The sequence below is a fragment of the Symphalangus syndactylus genome, chromosome 14 (assembly GCF_028878055.3).
Source record: "Symphalangus syndactylus isolate Jambi chromosome 14, NHGRI_mSymSyn1-v2.1_pri, whole genome shotgun sequence".
Lineage (NCBI taxonomy): Eukaryota > Metazoa > Chordata > Mammalia > Primates > Hylobatidae > Symphalangus > Symphalangus syndactylus.
Window position 1 is genome coordinate 77,786,135 of NC_072436.2, and position 18,609 is coordinate 77,804,743.

At 37.0% G+C, this 18,609-nt stretch overlaps 1 protein-coding gene across 28 annotated transcripts in view; it reads right to left on the reverse strand.

Moving 5' to 3' along the window:
- The window catches only part of EHBP1 (EH domain binding protein 1), a 387,904-nt gene that overhangs the window by 167,510 nt on the left and 201,785 nt on the right, over positions 1-18,609 (reverse strand). For all 28 annotated transcript variants that reach the window (XM_055241558.1, XM_055241565.2, XM_055241553.2 and 25 more), the window contains one exon: positions 10,188-10,374. In XM_055241558.1, coding sequence (XP_055097533.1) covers positions 10,188-10,374 — 187 coding nt within the window. The remainder of the gene's footprint in view (positions 1-10,187; positions 10,375-18,609) is intronic.

The following is an 18,609-nucleotide window of genomic DNA, read 5'->3' on the forward strand; positions in this document are numbered from 1 at the left end:
TGGCTTCCATTTATCATTTTTTAATTATTGTCAGCATATCACTGATGATAATCTACTGCCTTATACATAATTGTGTAGTTGGTGATTTCCTTTCTTTTGGTTTGGCAATAGTCTACATGTTTTCAAATGAAATCTTAAATGAACTCAAATATATAAAATGAATGAGCATGGATTTGCACAGTAGAAATGGAAAAGGGGGTCCGGAGCCTTCCTGCCAAGCGTCCATACCTGGTCCCCAGTGCAGAACACTAAGCCACCTGATAAAACCCCATGGGGCCCACACAGTTTTATAACACTGGTCAAGCCTAAGAGTTGACTTAGAGAAGTCAAGACTTCCTTTGAGGGTAAATTTTAAGAAAATGTTATCTTGTATATGATATATACAGAAGGCAACAAAAAACAGATAAGTGATCTCATTACTCACCTCTATTAGCATAACAAACAAAAACAAAAGTACATGTATAAGGTTTGAAAATTCAAACAATATAGGAAGTTAAAACATGAAAAGAAATGCCTTCCTCAATGTTCTGCATACCTCCATCTTACCAAGACCTTTCTTCTCAGATGTAACCACTATTACTTGTGATGCCTTTGGAAATGTATGTGACCATATGTCTATGTGCATAGGCGTATAGATGTTAATAACATTTTTTATACACACAGAAGTGAATAACATTTTTAATACACACTATATTCTGTTATGCACTTTTTTTTACTTAATAATGTATCAGCAGTCTATTATTAATATTTTTTGTTATTAGGTGACAGTGTTTCACTCTGCCATACAGGTTGGAGTGCAGTGACACATCACGGCTCACTTCAGCCTCTACCTCCCAGGCTCAAGTGATCCCCCCACCTTAGCCTCCCAAGTAACTGGGAATACAGGCGTGAGCCATGATGCCCAGCTAATGTTTCTATTTTAGTTTTTTGTAGAGACAGGGTCTCACTATATTGCCCAAGCTGGTCTCTAATTCCTGGGCTCCAGCAATCCTCCTGCCTCAGCCTCCCAAACTGCTGGTATTACAGGCATGAGCCACTGCACCTGGCCAGCAGTCTATTAATACTAGTATTTTAAGAGATGGGATCTCAATCTCTGGGCTCAAGCAATCTTCCAGCCTCAATGTGAGTAGCTGGGACTATAGATGGCTAGTCTTTTTTAGCATTAATTTTTCAGTTGGGTTTCACCAGGTATCTTATCCAAACTACCAGGTGTCTTATCCAAACTAACTTCCGGATCAGCAAAAGGTTACTGTGATATGACTGTGTCTCTAATGTCTATGTCTGAGCATAATGAGGCATTTTCCAAGAGAAGCATGGTGCTAAACTGCTCAGTCTTTCCCATAAACATCATTTATTCCACAATGTATCTGCAATGAAACATTACCTTCAAAATAATGTAAAAATAGCTATTCACGTAGCTATCACATACTTTGCTATAAGAAAACTTGATCGCCATATAAGTTCTATGGAAAAACGTATTTAGAGTTTCAACTTGGAACCAGAAATACCTCTCCCTAGAGATAGCATGACACAGTGAGAAAAGCATGGGTTTTGCACACAATGAACCTGAACTTTAATCCTGGCAGTGTCACTACTTGCTTTATCATTTTGAGCAAATTACTTATCCAAGGTTCAGTTTCTCATATGTAAAACAGAGATAATGGCATAGACAGTACATATATATGTGTGTATGTATATATATGTGTGTGTATATGTATAGTGTGTGTGTACGTGTGTGTGTGTGTGTGTGTGTGTGTATCCTCAGTTGCTCTATGGATCAAGTGAGGTAACAAAATATTGCCCGGCATACAGTAGGCACTGTTAAGTTCGTTTCCTTTCTTTTTTCTTTTCTTTTTTTTTTTCTGAGATGGAGTTTCACTCTTGTTGCCCAGGCTGGAGTGCAATGGCACCATCTCGGCTCACTGCAACCTCCGCCTCCTGGGTTCAAGCGATTCTCCTGTCTCAGTCTCCCGAGTAGCTGGGATTACAGGCATGCGCCACCACACCTGGCTAATTTTGTATTTTTAGTAGAGACGAGGTTTCTCCATGTTGGTCAGGCTGGTCTCAAACTCCTGACCTCAGGTGATCTGCCCGCCTTGGCCTCCTAAAGTGCTGGAATTACAGGTGTGAGCCACCGCACCCGGCCCGTTTCCTTTCCTCTACAGAGAGATTAGGAATTCTTAATTAGCTCCAAACTCCTGATGGAATAAAGAGGGATAGTATAGGAAGTAGGCAACGAGGGACTAGAGATTCAGAGAAACAAGTGATAGGTTTAGGTATTCTTTATGGTCAGAATGGATAAGGGACCTAAATTTTCTTGATTCTGGCTAGTGTCTCAGTCACTTTATTTTTGCTCTTATGGATATTGGAATTGGCCATCTCCTTTTGCCTTATATTTCTAACATCTGCTCCTTTCATTTAGCGTTTTTCCCTTTCTCTAGCACGACCCAGCAAGACAGAATTTAAGTCACTGGGGGGGAAAAAAAACACGTGATATAAAAACAAACACTTGGAGATTGACTTATGGAATGGCTGAATGAGGAACTCAGTGAACAAACTCTCCCTCTAAAACAACAAAAATACAGGCAAACAAATAAAATGAACTATTGCAGAAGTCTGGCATTTAACAGAAGCCACAGAATGAAATGAAAAATTGTCTATTCAAAAGAAACTACTGAACTTCAATGTCCTTGAGAAAAATAGAAGCCCAGGCACCTGAGTAGAGTATGGTTCCAACATCATACAATTAATTAAAATGCTAGGTTCCAATCCTTTCTCTACTGGCAGGAGGTGGGGGACTTGTAATCTTTCCTTTATCCCTCTGAGATCAAGTTAATCTCATTTTGAACATTACTACCTATGAGAATTAAATAACCTAATATAGCGGTAACAACACACCCATGACTAGACAGGCAAGTTATTTACCTAAAAAAATTTGCTAAGACCAACACACAGAAGACACTATATTATTTACAATGGAATCGCTTAATAGCTTTAGGTTTTGTTCCAAAGGTGTTTTACCTTTCCATGTAGTCATCACATATTAAAATTTCTAAAAGAGAGTGACAAGCCAAAATTATACCTTGACATAAAGTGACAAAATTGAAATTCTTCAACAAAACATCTGGACTGAGCCTTAATCTTTCCAGTTCATTTGTCAAATGATGATTTAGATTTCTTCCTCTATATTAGTATAAAGCTGTCTCTCATGCCTAGGTGCTTTAGAGTTTCCTTTCCTTTTTCCTTCCCCTTCCCCTTCTCCTTCCCCTTCCCTTCCCTTTCCTTCTTTTTTTTTTTTTTTTTTTTCTGTCTGTTTTTCCTTTCCAACTTGTATTACAGGTTCAGGATGTACATGTGCAGGTTTGTTACATGAGTAAATTGCATGTCATGGGGGATTGGTGTATAGATTATTTCATCACCCAAATAAAAAACACGGTATCCAGTAGGTAGATTTTTGATCCTCACCCTTCTCCCACCCTCCACCCACAAGTAGGCCCCAGTGTCTACTGTTCCCTTCTTTGTGTCCATGTGTACTTAATGTTTAGCTCCTACTTATAAGTGAGAACACATGCAGTATTTGGTTTTCCATTCCTGTGTTAACTTATTTAGGATAACGGCCTCCAGCTCCACCCATGTGCTGCAAAGAACATGATTTTGTTCTTTTTTATGGCTGCGTAGTATTCCATGGTGTATATATATACCACATTTTCATTATTTGGTTTACTGCTGATGGGCAATGTAGGTTGATCCAGTGTGTTTTCTATTGTGAATAGTGCTGTGACAAACATACACATGCATGTGTCTTTACTGTAGAACAAGTTATATTCCTTTGGGTATATACCTAATAATGGGATTGCTGGATGGAATGGTAGATCTGTTTTAAATTCTTTGGGAACAATCTCCAAACTGTTTTCCATAGTGGCTGAACTATTTTACATTCCCACCAGCAGTGTATAAGTACTCCCTTTTCTCTGCAACCTCACCAGCAACTGTTATTTTTTGACATTTTAATGATAGCCATTCTGCCTGGTATGAGACAGTATCTCATTGTGGTTTTGATTGCATCTCTCAAAAGACTACTGATGTTGAGCATTTTTTCTCATATACTTGATGGCCACATGTATGTACTCTTTTGAGAAGTGTGTTTTCATGTTCTTAGCTAATTTTTTAATGGGGTTGGTTGGTTGTTTTTTGCTTGTTAATTTAAGTTACTTATAGATTTTGGATATTAGACCTTTCTCAGATACATAGTTGGAAACTATTTTCTCCAATTCTGTAGATTGTCTGTTTACTCTGGCAAGAGTTTTTGTTTTTTGTTTTTTTCTTTTTTGCTGTGCAGAAGCTCTTCATTTGATTAGGTCTCATTTATCAATTTTCTTTCTTTTTTTTTTCACAATTGCTACTGGAGTTTTTGTCATGAAATCTTCATCAGGGCCAATATCACATAATGGTATTTCCTAGGCTTTCTTCTAGGGTTTTTATAGTCTTAGGTTTTACATTTAAGTCTTTAATGCATCTTGAGTTGATTTTTATATGTGGTGAAACGAAAGGGTCCAGTTTCAATCTTCTGTACATGGCTATCCAGTTAACCTGGCACCACTTGTTGAATAATGAATCCTTTCCCCATTGCTTGTTTTTGTCAACTTTCTCAAAGATCAGATGGTCGTAGTTGTGTGGCTTTATTTCTGAGTTCTCTAAACTGTTCCATTGGTCTGTGTGTCTACCAGTATCATGCTGTTCTGATTACTGTACCCTTCTAGTATAGTCTAAAGTCAGATAGTGTGATGCCTCAAGCTTTGTTCTTTTTGCTTAGGACTGCATTGGCTATTCAGGCTATTTGTTGTTGTTGTTGTTGTTGTTCCATAAGAATTTTGGAATAGTTTTTTTTCTAATTTTGTGAAAAATTCATTGGTAATTTTGATAGAAATAGCACTGAATCTGCAAATCGTTTTAGGCAATAAGGCCATTTTAATATTGATTTTTCTGATCCATGAGCATATAATGTTTTTCTACTCGTTTGTGTCATCTCTGATTTCTTTCAGCAGTGTTTTGTAATTCTCATTATAGAGATCTTTCTCCTCCCTGGTTAGCTGTATTCATCATAGGCTCTCTCTCCCTCTCTCTCTCTCTCTCTCTCTGTGTGTGTGTGTGTGTGTGTGTGTGTTATTGTGAATAGGACTGTGTTCTTAATTTGGCTTTCAGCTTGAATGTTATATAGACTTGTAGGTGTATAGAAATGTTACTGAATTTGTATACAGTAATTTTGTACAAATGAAACCTTACTGAAGTTGTTTATTGGATCCAGGAGCTTTGGGGCAGAAACTATGAGGTTTTCTCAACATAAAATCATATCATTTAGGAAAAGTGATTGTTTGACTTCTCTTCCTATTTGGATTGTTTCTATTTCTTTCTCTCGTGTGAATGCTCTGGCTAGGACTTCCAGTACTATGTTGAATAGGAGTGGTGACAGTGGGCATCCTTGTCTTGTTCTGGTCCTCAAGGGGAATACTTCCAGCTTTTGCCCATTCAGTATGGTGTTAACTGCAGAACTGTCATAGATGGCTCTTATTATTTTGAGGTATGTTCCTTTAATACCTAGTTTGTTAAGGGTTTTTAACATGAAGGGATGTTAAATTTTATTGATAGCTTTTTCTGCATCTACTCAGATAAACATGTAGTTTTTTGGTTTTTTTTGAGACAGAGTCTCACTCTGTCACCCAGGCTGGAGTGCAGTGGCGCAATCTTGGGTGACTGCAACCTCCACCTTCTGGGTTCAAGCGATTCTGTTGCCTCAGCTTCCCAAGTAGCTGAGACTACAGGCACCCACCACCACACCTGGCTAATTTTTGTATTTTTAGTAGAGACGGTGAAATTTCAATTTCACCATTTTGGCCAGGCTGGTCTCGAACTCCTGACCTCAGGTGATCCACCCGCCTCAGCCTCCCAAAGTGCTAGGATTACAGGTATGAGCCACTGCGCCCAGCCATAAACATGTAGTTTTTGTCTTTAGTTCTGTTTATGTGATGGATCACATTTACTGATTTACATATTTTGAACCAACCTTACATCCCAGGAATGAAACCTCCTTGATCATGGTGGGTTAGCATTTTGATGTGCTGCTGGGTTTAGTTTTCTAGTATTTTGTTAAAGATTTTTGCATCTACATTCGTCAGAGGATATAGACCTGAAGTTTTCCTTTTTTGTTGTGTCTCTGCCAAGTTTTGGTATCAGAAGATGCTAGTCTCACACAATGAGTTAGAGAGGTGTCCCTCATCTTATTTTTTTTGGAAAGTTTCAGTAGGATTGGTTATCAGCTCTTCTCTATATGTCTGGTAGAATTCAGCCATGGATCTGTCTAGTCCAAGGCTTTTTCTGTTTGGTAGGCTTTTTATTACTGATTCAATTTCAGACCTTATTATTGGTCTGTTCAGGGTTTCAATTTCTTCCTGGTTCAGTCTTGGGAGGTTGTGTGTTTCCAGTAATTTACTCATATCTTGTAGGTTTTCCAGTTTCTGTGCATAGAGGGATTTGTAATAGTCTGAATGTTTTTCCTATTTCTGTGGGGTTGGTGGTAACGTCTCCTTTGTCATTTCTGGTATTTATTTGAATCTTCTCTTTTTTCTTTATTAGCCTAACCAGCAGTCTGTCAATCTTATCTATTCTTTCAAAAAACCAACTTTTGGGTTCATTGATCTTTTTGTACTGTTTTTCAAGCCTCAATTTCATAGACTTCAGCTCTGATTTTGGCTGTCATCTTCTGCTAGCTTTGGGTTGGTTTGTTCTTGATTCCCTAGTTCCTCTAGGTGTGGTATAAGGTTGTTAATTTGAGATCTTTCTAACTTTTTAATGTGGGTACTTGGTGTTATAAGCTGTCCTCTTAATACTGCTTTAGCTGTGTCCCAGAGATACTGGTATGTTGTATTTTTGTTTTCATTTGTTTCAAAGAATTTCTTGATTTCTGCCTTATTTGTTTACCCAAAATTCATTCAAGAGCAGGTTAATTTCCAACATGGTTTTGAGAGATGGTCTTAGTATTGATTTCTGTTTTTATTGTGCTGTGGTCTGAAGGTATGGTTAGTATGATTTCAGTTATATTGAATTTGTTGAGAATTGTGTTATGACTGAGCATGTGGTTGATTTTGGGGTATGTACCATGTGCAGATGAAAATAATGTACATTCTGTTGTTGGTCAGAGTATTCTGTAGATGTCTGTTAGGTCCATTTAGTCAAGTGACAAGTTTAGCTTTTGAATATCTTTATTAGTTTTCTGCCTGGATGATCTGTCTAATATTGTCAGTGGGGTGTTGATGGCTCCAATTATTATTGCATAGTTATCTCTTTGTAGGTCCCTAAGAACTTGTTTTATGAATCTGGGTGCTCCAGTGTTGGGTGCATATTATTTAGGATAGCTAAGTCTTCTTATTGAATTGAACCCCTTACCATTATGTAATGCCCTTCTTTGTGTTTTCTGATCTTTGTTGGCTTAAAGTCTATTTTGTCTAGCATTAGAATAGCAACCCCTCCTCTTTCTTGTTTTCTATTTGCTTGGTAGATTTTTCTCTATCCCTTTACTTTGAGCCTATGAGGGTCAACGCATGTGAGATGGGTCTCTTGAAGACAGCATACAGTTGGGTCTTCTTTATCCAACCTGCTCTTCTGTGCCTTTTAATTGGGGCACACAATGGCAGGTTGGATAATTTACATTCAAGGTTAATATTGTCATATGTGGATTTGGTTCTATCATTGTGTTGTTAAGCTAATTGTTATATAGATTTGATTGTGTAGATGCTTTATAGTGTCCATGGTTGATATGATTTGACTCTGTGTCTCCACCCAAATTTTATGTCGAATTGTAATCCCCAATGTTAGAGGAGGGACCTGGTGGGATGTGATTGGATCATGGGGCAGGTTTCCCCCTTGCTGTTCTTATGATACTGAGTGAGTTCTCATGAGATCTGGTTGTTTGAATGTGTGTATTCCTTCTGCTCCCACCATGTAAGACATGCTGGCTTCCCCTTTGCCTTCTGCCATGATTTTAAGTTTCCCGAGGCCTCCCTAGCCATGTCTCCTATACAGCCTGCAGAACTGTGAGTCAATTTAACCTCTTTTTAAAATAAATTACCCAGTCTTGGGTAGTTCTTTATAGCAGTGTGAGAACAGACTAACACAATGGTCTGTGTATTTAACTGTGTTTTTGTGGTGGCCAATAATTATCTTTGGTTTCTATGTTTAGCAATCCCTTAAGGACCTCCTATAAGGCAGGTCTGGTGATAACAAATTCCCTTAGCATTTGCTTTTCTGAAAAGAAATTTACTTCTTCTTATCTTACGAAGTTTAGTTTGGCTGGATATGAAAATTCTTGGTTGGAATTTCTTTTCTTTATGAATGCTGAATATAGGCTCCCAATCTCTTCTGGCTTGTAGGGTTTCTGTTGAAAGGTGTGTGGTTAGCCTGGTGGAGTTCCTGTAAAGGTGCCATGCCCTTTCTCTCTGTCTTTACTATTTTTTCTTTCACTTTGATCTGGGAGAATCTGATGATCATATGACTTAAGGATGGTCATCTTATATAGAATCTCACAGGGGTTCTTTGAATTTCCTGCATTTGAATGTTGACCTCTCTAGCAAGAATGGGGAAATTTTCACAGACAATATCCTTGAATATGTTTTCCAAGTTGCTTGCTCTCTCTCCCTCTGTTTCAGGGATGCCAATGAGTAGTAGGTTTGGTTTCGTTACATAATCTCGTATTTCTTAGGGGTTTTGTTAGTTCATTCTTTTGTTTTTTTCTTTATTTTTGTCTGACTGAACTGTTTAGAAGAATTGGTCTCCGAGCTCTGAGATTCTTTCCTCAGCTTGGTTTATTCTGCTGTTACTACTTCCGATTGTATTATGAAATCCTTCTAGTTAGTTTTTCAGCGCTATCAGACAATTTTGGTTCTTTCCTAAAATCACTATTTCATTTTTCAGCTCTTGTCTCACTTTATTGGATTCCTTGGATTACGTTTCAACTTTCTCCTGAATCTTGATGATCTCTATGGCTATCCAGATTCTGAATTCTATGTCTGTCATTTTAGCCATTTCAGCCTGGTTAATTATCATTGCTGGGGAGCCAGTGTGATTGTTTTGAGGTAAGAAGACACTGGGTTTTTGAGTTGCCAGAGTTCTTGCACTGGCTCTTTCTCATCTGTGTGGGCTGATGTTCCTTTAATCTTTGAAGCTGCTGTCCTTTGGATGCAGTTTTTTACTTTTACATTATTTGATGCCATTGAAGGTTTGACTATGGTATAAGTTGTGTTCAGATGACTGGCTTTGTTTTTGGATTATTTCAGGGGGCCAAGGCTTTCTCAGCACTCATGGGGCTGCATGCTCTAACCCACAGGGCCTGGTACCAGACCCATGGCTTTGTTATCTGGGACCTCAAAGTTAAGCACCTGCTGTGCTGGAGGGGCTGAGATGTTCCCAGTCTTGTGGCAAGATCACTCTGATGTGGGGTGCTGGCAAAAGCATTTCATCAGGGTGGCAGCAGTGGGGTTCACGCCCATACTGATGGGGCACTGGGGACTGTATATGTGCACTTGCACTGGTGGCGGCAATGAGGTGGGGTGCGCATACACCAGCAGGGATGGGGCAGCAGTGCCTACATGCTGGCAGGGGCAGGGTGGCAGGGTCTGTGTGCATATGCTTACACCAGCAATGGCTGGGTGGCGGGGTGCACATATGTGTGCACTGGAGGGGGCAGGGTAGGGTCAGGGTGGTAGTCACGAGGTCTATGCACAAGCCCATCAGTGACAACAGGGTGGAGAGGTCTGTGTGCATATGCATGCCATCAAAGTGCTGTGGGGAGGCGGTGGGTGGGTGTGCCTCAGCAAGGGCCTGTCTGCTGAAGCTCTCCTATAGTTATAGAGTATTCTTTCTCTAAAGCACCAATCTTACAATTATAAGACCTTTATTCCTCTCATTTCAAAATAGCATTTTAAAAACAATCTTAACCCAAGCCATCCAATCCATACTGTACTGTAAACTTATGGGCTCACAAACATAAATGCAGTATTGCAGTACAATAGATTTTCTTGGATATTATTTTTAAATCAATAAAAATAGCCAAAAATTACTTTTCTTAATTTAAATTAAATGGCATGGGGAGAAAAGAGAAAATACTAATACATGTTTTAGTATGAATAAAATCCTACCTTAGGAGATGTAGAGAGATCTTTTCCTGCAGAAACTGTGTTTTCATTTACTACTCCTGTTTTTGGTGAGAGGACTGGTGGAGCCGGGGCCTTTCTTTTCACTCGACTTTCAGTTTCTAGTTCTTGAACAGGATTTACCAAATTATTTGGAGGAGGAGTTGATTTAGGTTCATAAAAAGGATTTGATCTAAGTGAAAGAAGAATTATTGTTAGATGTCTCTCAAAAAATAGTTCATTTACAAGTAAAATAATAAAACATGCACTGAAAACTAAAATTTCTTTTTTCAAATAAAACCCAAACCAGTGATAACCTGGAATTTGGAAATAATGACTATTAATCTTTTGGTCCATTTCTATCCAGATTTTTTTTTAATTTGGCTTTAAAAAGTACTTAAAAATATTTAATACAAGGTCACATTCAGCTCAAACTATTATATATAGAACCTTAGAAAAATGTTAAATATTAAAAATAGTAAATCTTGTATATTTTCCATACCCAAGGAAAAGGAAATAAGATGTAAAAATGTCGATTTGATTTCTTTTTTATGCTCGAGCTCTGTTATGTTTTCTTGTATTTCATCTTTTCTTCTATGTTAAATTCTCCCCTTATTATGGAATATGTTTTAGCAGTTCATTCAGCAAGATTCTGCTTATAGTAAATTCTCCCAGGCTTTGAAAATGTCTTTATTTCAGCCTTACATTTAAGTGATAGTTTAGCTGGGTAGAGAATTCTAGTTGTCAGTTATTCTATCTCAGGGTTTTGAAGATATTAATCCACTGTCAGCCTAATATTGCTCCTTTGTAAGTCATCTTTTCTATGTAGTTGTTAAGATCTTCTCTTTATTTCTAGTTTGAGCAATTTTGACACCTATGACATGTCTAGGTGTGGATTTCTTTTTATTTATTCTGTTTCAGACTCCTTGTATTTCCTGAGTCTGAAGAGCCATGTGTTTTATCAGTTCTGAAAAATTATCTGCCTTTATCTCTTTGATAGCCTCTTCTGTATTTTCTCTATTCTCTTTGAAATATCTTATTAGATATATGTTGAACAACTTCTTGTCAGGTTTCCTAGCCTTTCCATTTTTATAAATCTTTATTCTTCTTATGCTATATTCTAGATAACTCTCTCACATCTCTGATCCAGTTCATTTTTTCTTTGTGTCTAATATTTAATTCTCCAGGAATTTTTAATTTTAATAAGTGTATTTCTTCATATATCTGTGTATATGGTACCTCAGTTACAAAGATTTGAGTTACTAATCATTTAAACATACTTATTTTATAGTCTCTATCTGACAAATCTAGTATTTGAAGTTCTTGCATGTATAATCCTACTATTTCTTTTGTGTCCTGACTCTTTCTCTTAGTAAACTGTTTCCTTGTGTGTTTTGTAATTCTATATTGTGAGTTCAGGGTTTCATCTGAGGAATTCCTGGGTAGTCTACGTTAAGAGTGCCTCTCTTCAGAGTGCTTAACACTTGCATTTGCCAAGTACTTTAGGACTAAGAAAATTAATATCTCCACACACTTGTAATTCACCTCTGAGACAACAGTGTGCTGGCACCACTACTGGTTAGGCACTAAATCAGAATAAGGACAAGAAGCCTCTACTTATAAAAGTTTTGAATGGTCCTTTTCCCTTCTAGATCAGAGATCCCTAACTTAAATTTAATTCCCTACTTTTCAAGAATGAGCAGGAAATGTTTCCATTTAGGTGAAATGTCCAGAATAGTCAAATTCACAGAAACAGAAAGTAGATTAGTTGTAGCCAGAGAATGAAGGAAGTGGGGAATTGGGACTAAATGCTAACAGGTATGAGGTTTCTTTTTGTGGTAATGAAAACATCCTGGTATAGTGGTAATGGTAGAACAATATAGTGAACATACTAAAAATCACTGACATGTACATTTTAAAGTGTATAATTTCATGTTATGTGAAGCATATATCGATTTTTTTAAGTGCTATAAGAAATGAACAGGAATAGGCCGGGTGCGGTGGCTCAAGCCTGTAATCCCAGCACTTTGGGAGGCCGAGACGGGCAGATCACGAGGTCAGGAGATCGAGACCATCCTGGCTAATCCGGTGAAACCTCGTGTCTACTAAAAATACAAAAAAAAAATTAGCCAGGCATGGTGGCGGGTGCCTGTAGTCCCAGCTACTCGGGAGGCTGAGGTAGGAGAATGGCGTGAACCCGGGAAGCAGAGGTTGCAGTGAGGTGAGATTGCGCCACTGCACTCCAGCCTGGGCGACAGAGCAAGACTCTGTCTCAAAAAAAAAAAAAAAAAAAGAACAGTAATAGTGACTGTACAGAGATAGTATTGTGCAAACAATTATCCCTTTCTCTACAATGACAACTTACATACTTGCTGATTAATATATTTTAAATATAAATAAATGTAAGCAAAGAAAAAATATTTACAGAATTGGGACTATTTTCACATTCTGTTGATCATCTATGATTTGAAAAATCTATTTCAGAACTTTATGCATCACTCTAAAAGACAATTATTTTTATCTTGGTATTGTATATTTCAATAATAAATTAGTTATATCATTAACTCAGTAAGTTGAAAATTCATTGGTTATAATTAGGAGAAAATTGGACAGAATAATTTTAAATGACATTATTTATTGTTTAGAAAACAATTCATCAAGAAAAATGAATTATAGAGAGAAAAACCAAAGTTGGTTCAGGATTAATTTAAACATACTGGAAAAATAATACAAAACGAAGCTAAGGAATAGTCTCTTCCTCTCACCTTGATATCTATGTTTCTTTGGAAAAACAAATTCAAAGTTATTAAAATGGGCACGTAGCTTCCCTGAATAAAATTCAATGAAAGGTTTCCTTGGGAAACTGACACAAAACCATACCAGAAATGACTGCATGCTGGGCCTCAAAAGTCACTTCATAAAAGTTCTGAAAAAATAATATTGGTTTATTGGTTTTCATTTTTACTACATAAACTAGAAGAGTTGAATTATCCCCCAAATATAAGTAACTGAGAAACCCATGCAGTTGCTAAGTGTAAAGAAGACGTCCTAAAAGGCAAGGAAGGGTGAATACTTTCTCTTTGTGCTTATGGATATGCTGGGGCACTAAAGGTAGTTCCACACATCAAAGGATTCATTACTATTTATTTGTGATAGTTTAATGTCAGAGTATACAGGAAGTTTGGTAATGGAAGATGAGTCACATAGGCTTTTTGCTTGATGAAAGGTCGTAAGTTTATTATTGAAGTAAGAACAAATTTTGGAAGATTTCTGCTACTGACGTTGAACCTATAAACTTTTGTAGAGAAAAGATGATAAATACTAAACAAGTAATTAATACAAACAGAGTTCTTCCTGGACTTGCACATTAGCTTATGTGCAATCTTTAGAACTTGTGTATATTTCTACAAAATAAAGAAGCTAGAGTATTTACAGGCTCCCTCTGGTAACCCCAGATGATTGAGCAAGTTAGAACACTCTTTATTCACGAGAAACTTGTAAAGACTGTGACTTTCATGTGGAAAAAGAATGGCCAAAAGGAAACACCCAATGATTCTGATTTTAGTTTTTATTAAGGCATTTAAAAAGTTTAAGCAAACATTAGATGTCTCTTTAATTCATTAATAAGAGAGCAAGTGTGAGTGTGTTGTGTAATACTCATGTATCTTGGAATACCTGAATGCCTGTACTTAAAGTTTGCATTTACATTCAAACATTCTAGGTGTGTGGCTATTACTCAGCACCTACACCACCCATGAGAAATTTTATTTCAATCACATGTTAGCTATTTCAAAGAAAACAAATATAACTTTACCAAGTGTTGGGCCAACTTTTCAATCCCCCATATAGTTATTAATTAGTAATAAGATGTCAACCTGGGTTTAGGTTTAGAATCAGATGATTATTATGATGTAATTCTGAGACTTTTGGAGATTAGAACTTTTTTAGGTTTTATCAAAACCTAGCCATACCCAGGAAGCATGTAACACGTGCTATAAAATGTGGAAAAGATGAGAAACACAACTCCACAGCAATAGAAAACAAGTCAATTTTCTCACTCTTTCAAATAAAAGTCTCTATATATATATATATATATATATATATATATATATATATATATATATTTTTTTTTTTTTTTTTTTTTTTTTGAGATGCAGTCTCGCTCTGTTGCCCAGGCTGGAGTGCAGTGGCATGATCTGGGCTCACTGCAACCTCCACCTCCCAGATTCAAGCGATTCTCCCACCTCAGCCTCCTAAGTAGCTGGGATTACAGGCACCTGCCACTACACCTGGCTAATTTTGTATTTTTAGTAGAGGGGGGTGTCTCATCATGTTGGTCAGGCTGGTCTCGAACTCCTGACCTCAGGTGATCCACCTGCCTTGGCCTCCCAAAGTGTTGGGATTACAGGTGTGAGCCACCACACTCGGCTAGTCTCAAAATATCTGAAGTTGGTTATTACAGTTCCCTTAAATCATCTATTTTTAAAATCAAACAGTCCCTGTGCTCTGAATCATCATTCATTTGATGTGGTTCTGGACACTTTAATGGCTCTTTTTCTCTACTTTGTTAACATTCTGAATCACTAATGCCCCTTATAAAATACAACAACTAGTAGTCAAATGGTGCTCAAAATAAGAGCTAACCAATGCACAATAGAGAAACATTTCTCCCTTTGCACAAAGCTATTATCCCAAACTTTCATGAATCAAAGAAGCCTTATTATTATTCCCCTCTCAACCCACATACATAGCGTTTTGAAATATTTTCCTTTCAACCTGCATTTTTAAAGAAATAACTATTTTTCCCAAGTTCTAAATAATGTTAATACACAAAAGTTTATGTATTTCCAAAGAAAGCAAAGACTCATATAGCCTCATAAGTGATCATATAATTATATTACTTATTATTAAATATTTTAAAGCTCTCTCCTGTCACACACCAGTTATTTACAACAAATAGACCTAAAGGCCCAAGAGTTCCAAGCTGGAAGCCACTCATGTGACATAATATTTCTGTTATTAAAGTTAAAGATTGCTGTTCTTTTTAAAACAGCTTTATTTAGGTATAAATGATAAACAATAAACGGCTTACACTTGAAAATAAAATTTAATGAGTATTTTTTACGCATGCATGCAAGTGTGAAACCATCAGCACAAATCAAGATAACAAACATTTCCAGTCCCTCCAAAAGTTTCCTGGGTGCCCCTTTTTAATCTCTTCCTCCCTCCAGCTCTGATTGTAAACAACTACTGGTGTGCTTTTTCTCACTATAGATTGTTTGCATGTTCTAGAGTTTAAAATAAATGGTATCACACCATATACTATTTTCTGGTCTGTCTTCTTTCACTCAGCATAATGATCTTGCAATTTGCCAATAGTTTGTTCCTCTTTATTACTGAGTAGTACTGCATTGTATGGATATGCCATAGTTTGTTTATCCATTTGCCTGTTGATAGATATTTGAATTGTTCCCATTTTGTTATTATAATCAATAAAGTTGTTAAAATATTTATGTAGAAGTCTTTGTGGACATATGCTTTCATTTCTCTTGGGTGAAACGTAGAAATGGAATGGCTGGGTCAAATGATACATGTATGTTTAACTTTTTCAGAGACTGCCAAACTTTTTTCTAAAATGGTTGAACCATTCAGAAGTATTCTGAGAGTTCTGTGGAGTTCCAGTGGCTCCACGTCCTTGACAATACTTGGTATAGTCAGTCTTGTAAATTTTAGTCATTTGGGTAGGTGTGTAGTGATATCTTATTGTGGTACCAATTTGCATTTTCTTGATGACTAATGAAGCTGAGCATCTTTCCATTCCTATACAATATTTTCATTTGTGAAATGTCTGTTGAAATATTTCCCCCTTTCTTTTAATAAATTTTTAAATTTATTATTTTTTAGAGATGAGGTCTCACAGTGTTGCCCAGGCTGGAGTGCAATGGAGTGATCATAGCTCACTGCAGCCTTGAACCCCTGGGCTCAAGTGATCAGCCCATATCAGCCTCCTGAGTAGCTGGGACCACAGGTGTGCACCATCACACCCAGCTAATTAAAAAAAAAATTTTTTTTTTTAAGAGATAGACTCTTGTTATGCTGCTCGGGTTGGTCTCCAACTTCTGGGCTCAAGCAATCCTCCAACCACAGCCTCTTGAGTAGCCGAGATTACAGGCATGAACCACTGCACCTGGCCTCGCCTTTCTTATTACTGAGTTAAAAGAGTTCTTTACATATTCTGGATACGTCTTTTGCCAGATGCAGGTATTGCAAATCATTTCTGCCAAACCGTGGCTTGCCTTTTCATTTTTGTAAGAGTTTTATAAGAGAAAAAGGTTTTAATATTGATGAAGTACAAATTAACCATTTTTTGTTTTATCCTTTGTGTTTTGTTGCATTCTACTTAAGAAATCTCCCAAATACAAAGTCACTAAGATTTTCTCCTGTGTCCTCTTCTAGAATCTTCAGTTTTTTGTTTTTTAAGATGGAGTTTTGCTGTTGTTGCCCAGGCTGCAGTACAATGGTGCGATCTTGGTTCACTGTAACCTCCACTTCTCAGGTTCAAGCAATTCTCCTGCCTCAGCCTCCCAAGTAGCTTGGATTACAGGTGCCTGCAACCATGCCAAGCTAAGTTTTTGTATTTTTTTTTAGGAGAGACAGGGTTTCACCATGTTGGCCAGGCTGGTCTTGAACTCCTGACCTACAGTGATCCGCTCGCCTCGGCCTCCCAAAGTGCTGTGATTACAGGCGTGAGCCACTGTGCCCGGCTAAATCTTCAGTTTTTTTTTTTTTTTTTTTTTTGAGACGGAGTCTCGCTCTGTCGCCCAGGCTGGAGTGCAGTGGCACAGTCTCGGCTCACTGCAAGCTCCGCCTCCCGGGTTCACGCCATTCTCCTGCCTCAGCCTCTCCGAGTAGCTGGGACTAGAGGCGCCCGCCACCACGCCCGGCTAATTTTTTTTTTTTTGTATTTTTAGTAGAGACGGGGTTTCACCGTGGTCTCGATCTCCTGACCTCGTGATCCGCCCGCCTCGGCCTCCCAAAGTGCTGGGATTACTTTTAGTCGTGTGATCTATTTTTAGATACATTTTTTATACAGCGGAAGGTAAGAATTGTAGCTTTTTTGTTGTTGTTGAGGAGGGGCATATGGACATTTAATTGTTCTAGCACCATTTGTTGAAAAGATTATCATTTCCTAATTGATTTTCTTTGCTAGCTTTGTCAAAAATAAATTGGCAATATATGTATGAATCTAATTCCAGGCTCTCTTCCAGTCACCTATAGTCTATTAGTAAACTAATACCACACTGTCTTGGTTAATGAGTTTTAAAATCAGATAGTATAAATCCTCAAATTTTGCTCTTTTTCAAAATTGTTTCGGTTATTCTAGGTCCCTTCCATTTCCACATATGTTTTATAAACAGCTTACAAATTATTTTTAAAAAAAGCATGCTAAAATTTTGATTGGGATGGCACTGAATTTATAAACTGACTGAAAATAACTTATATCTTTGAATCCATGGCCATTGTATTTTTTTCCATTGATTTCACTCTTTAATTTCTCTCAGCAATATTCTGTTTTCAGTATACAGATATCGCACATTTTTGTTCAAATTTATCCCTGAGTTTTTTGTTTTGGATGCTTTTATAAATGGTATTTTTTTCAATATTGATTTCTGATTGTTCATTGTGACTACAGAGAAATACAATTGAATTTATATATTAATATTGTAGCCTGTAACCTTACTAAATTTACTTTTTGTTTTAGTACCCATTTTAAAGATTCCTTATGATTTTCCATATAAACAATTGTCAACTCTGAAAAAAGTGTCTTCAAGTAACATTACGTATAAGAAGCTTAGAACAGTATCCTTTCATTCTGCTACTCAGCCTTTACACAACTGTCATACGTTTTACTTCTGCATGTTATAAAACACAGAATACATTATTGAAGCCTTAAACAATTATCTACCAGAGAGATTTTTAAAACTAAGACAAGTATTTTATATATACTAATATATTTGTCATTTCATGTGCTTTTCTCCTTCGTGTAGATCCAAATTTTCAAGTAGTATCATTTTGCTTTTTTGGAGTGCTGGGAATAGAAAATTATGTTCACAGGTTTTTGTTGTTATACTTTTCTTTCAGTCCTTTAAGAATATCACCTCATTGTCTTCTGGCTTGAGTTGTTTTTGTTAACAAGCTTTGCTATGACTTTCTTCATTTTTCTTGTGCTTGAGTTTCATTCGGCTTCTTTGGCCTGTAGGTTTGTTTATATTTTTAATTTTTTTTTAATTTCTAAAACTTTTGGTGTTTATTTCTTCAAATACCTTTTCTGTCCCCTGACCTTCTCTTCGCTTCTTCACACACGTTAGGCCACTGAAGTTGTTCCACACTTCACTGATCCTTTGTTATTTTCTTCTTTCTCTCTTTT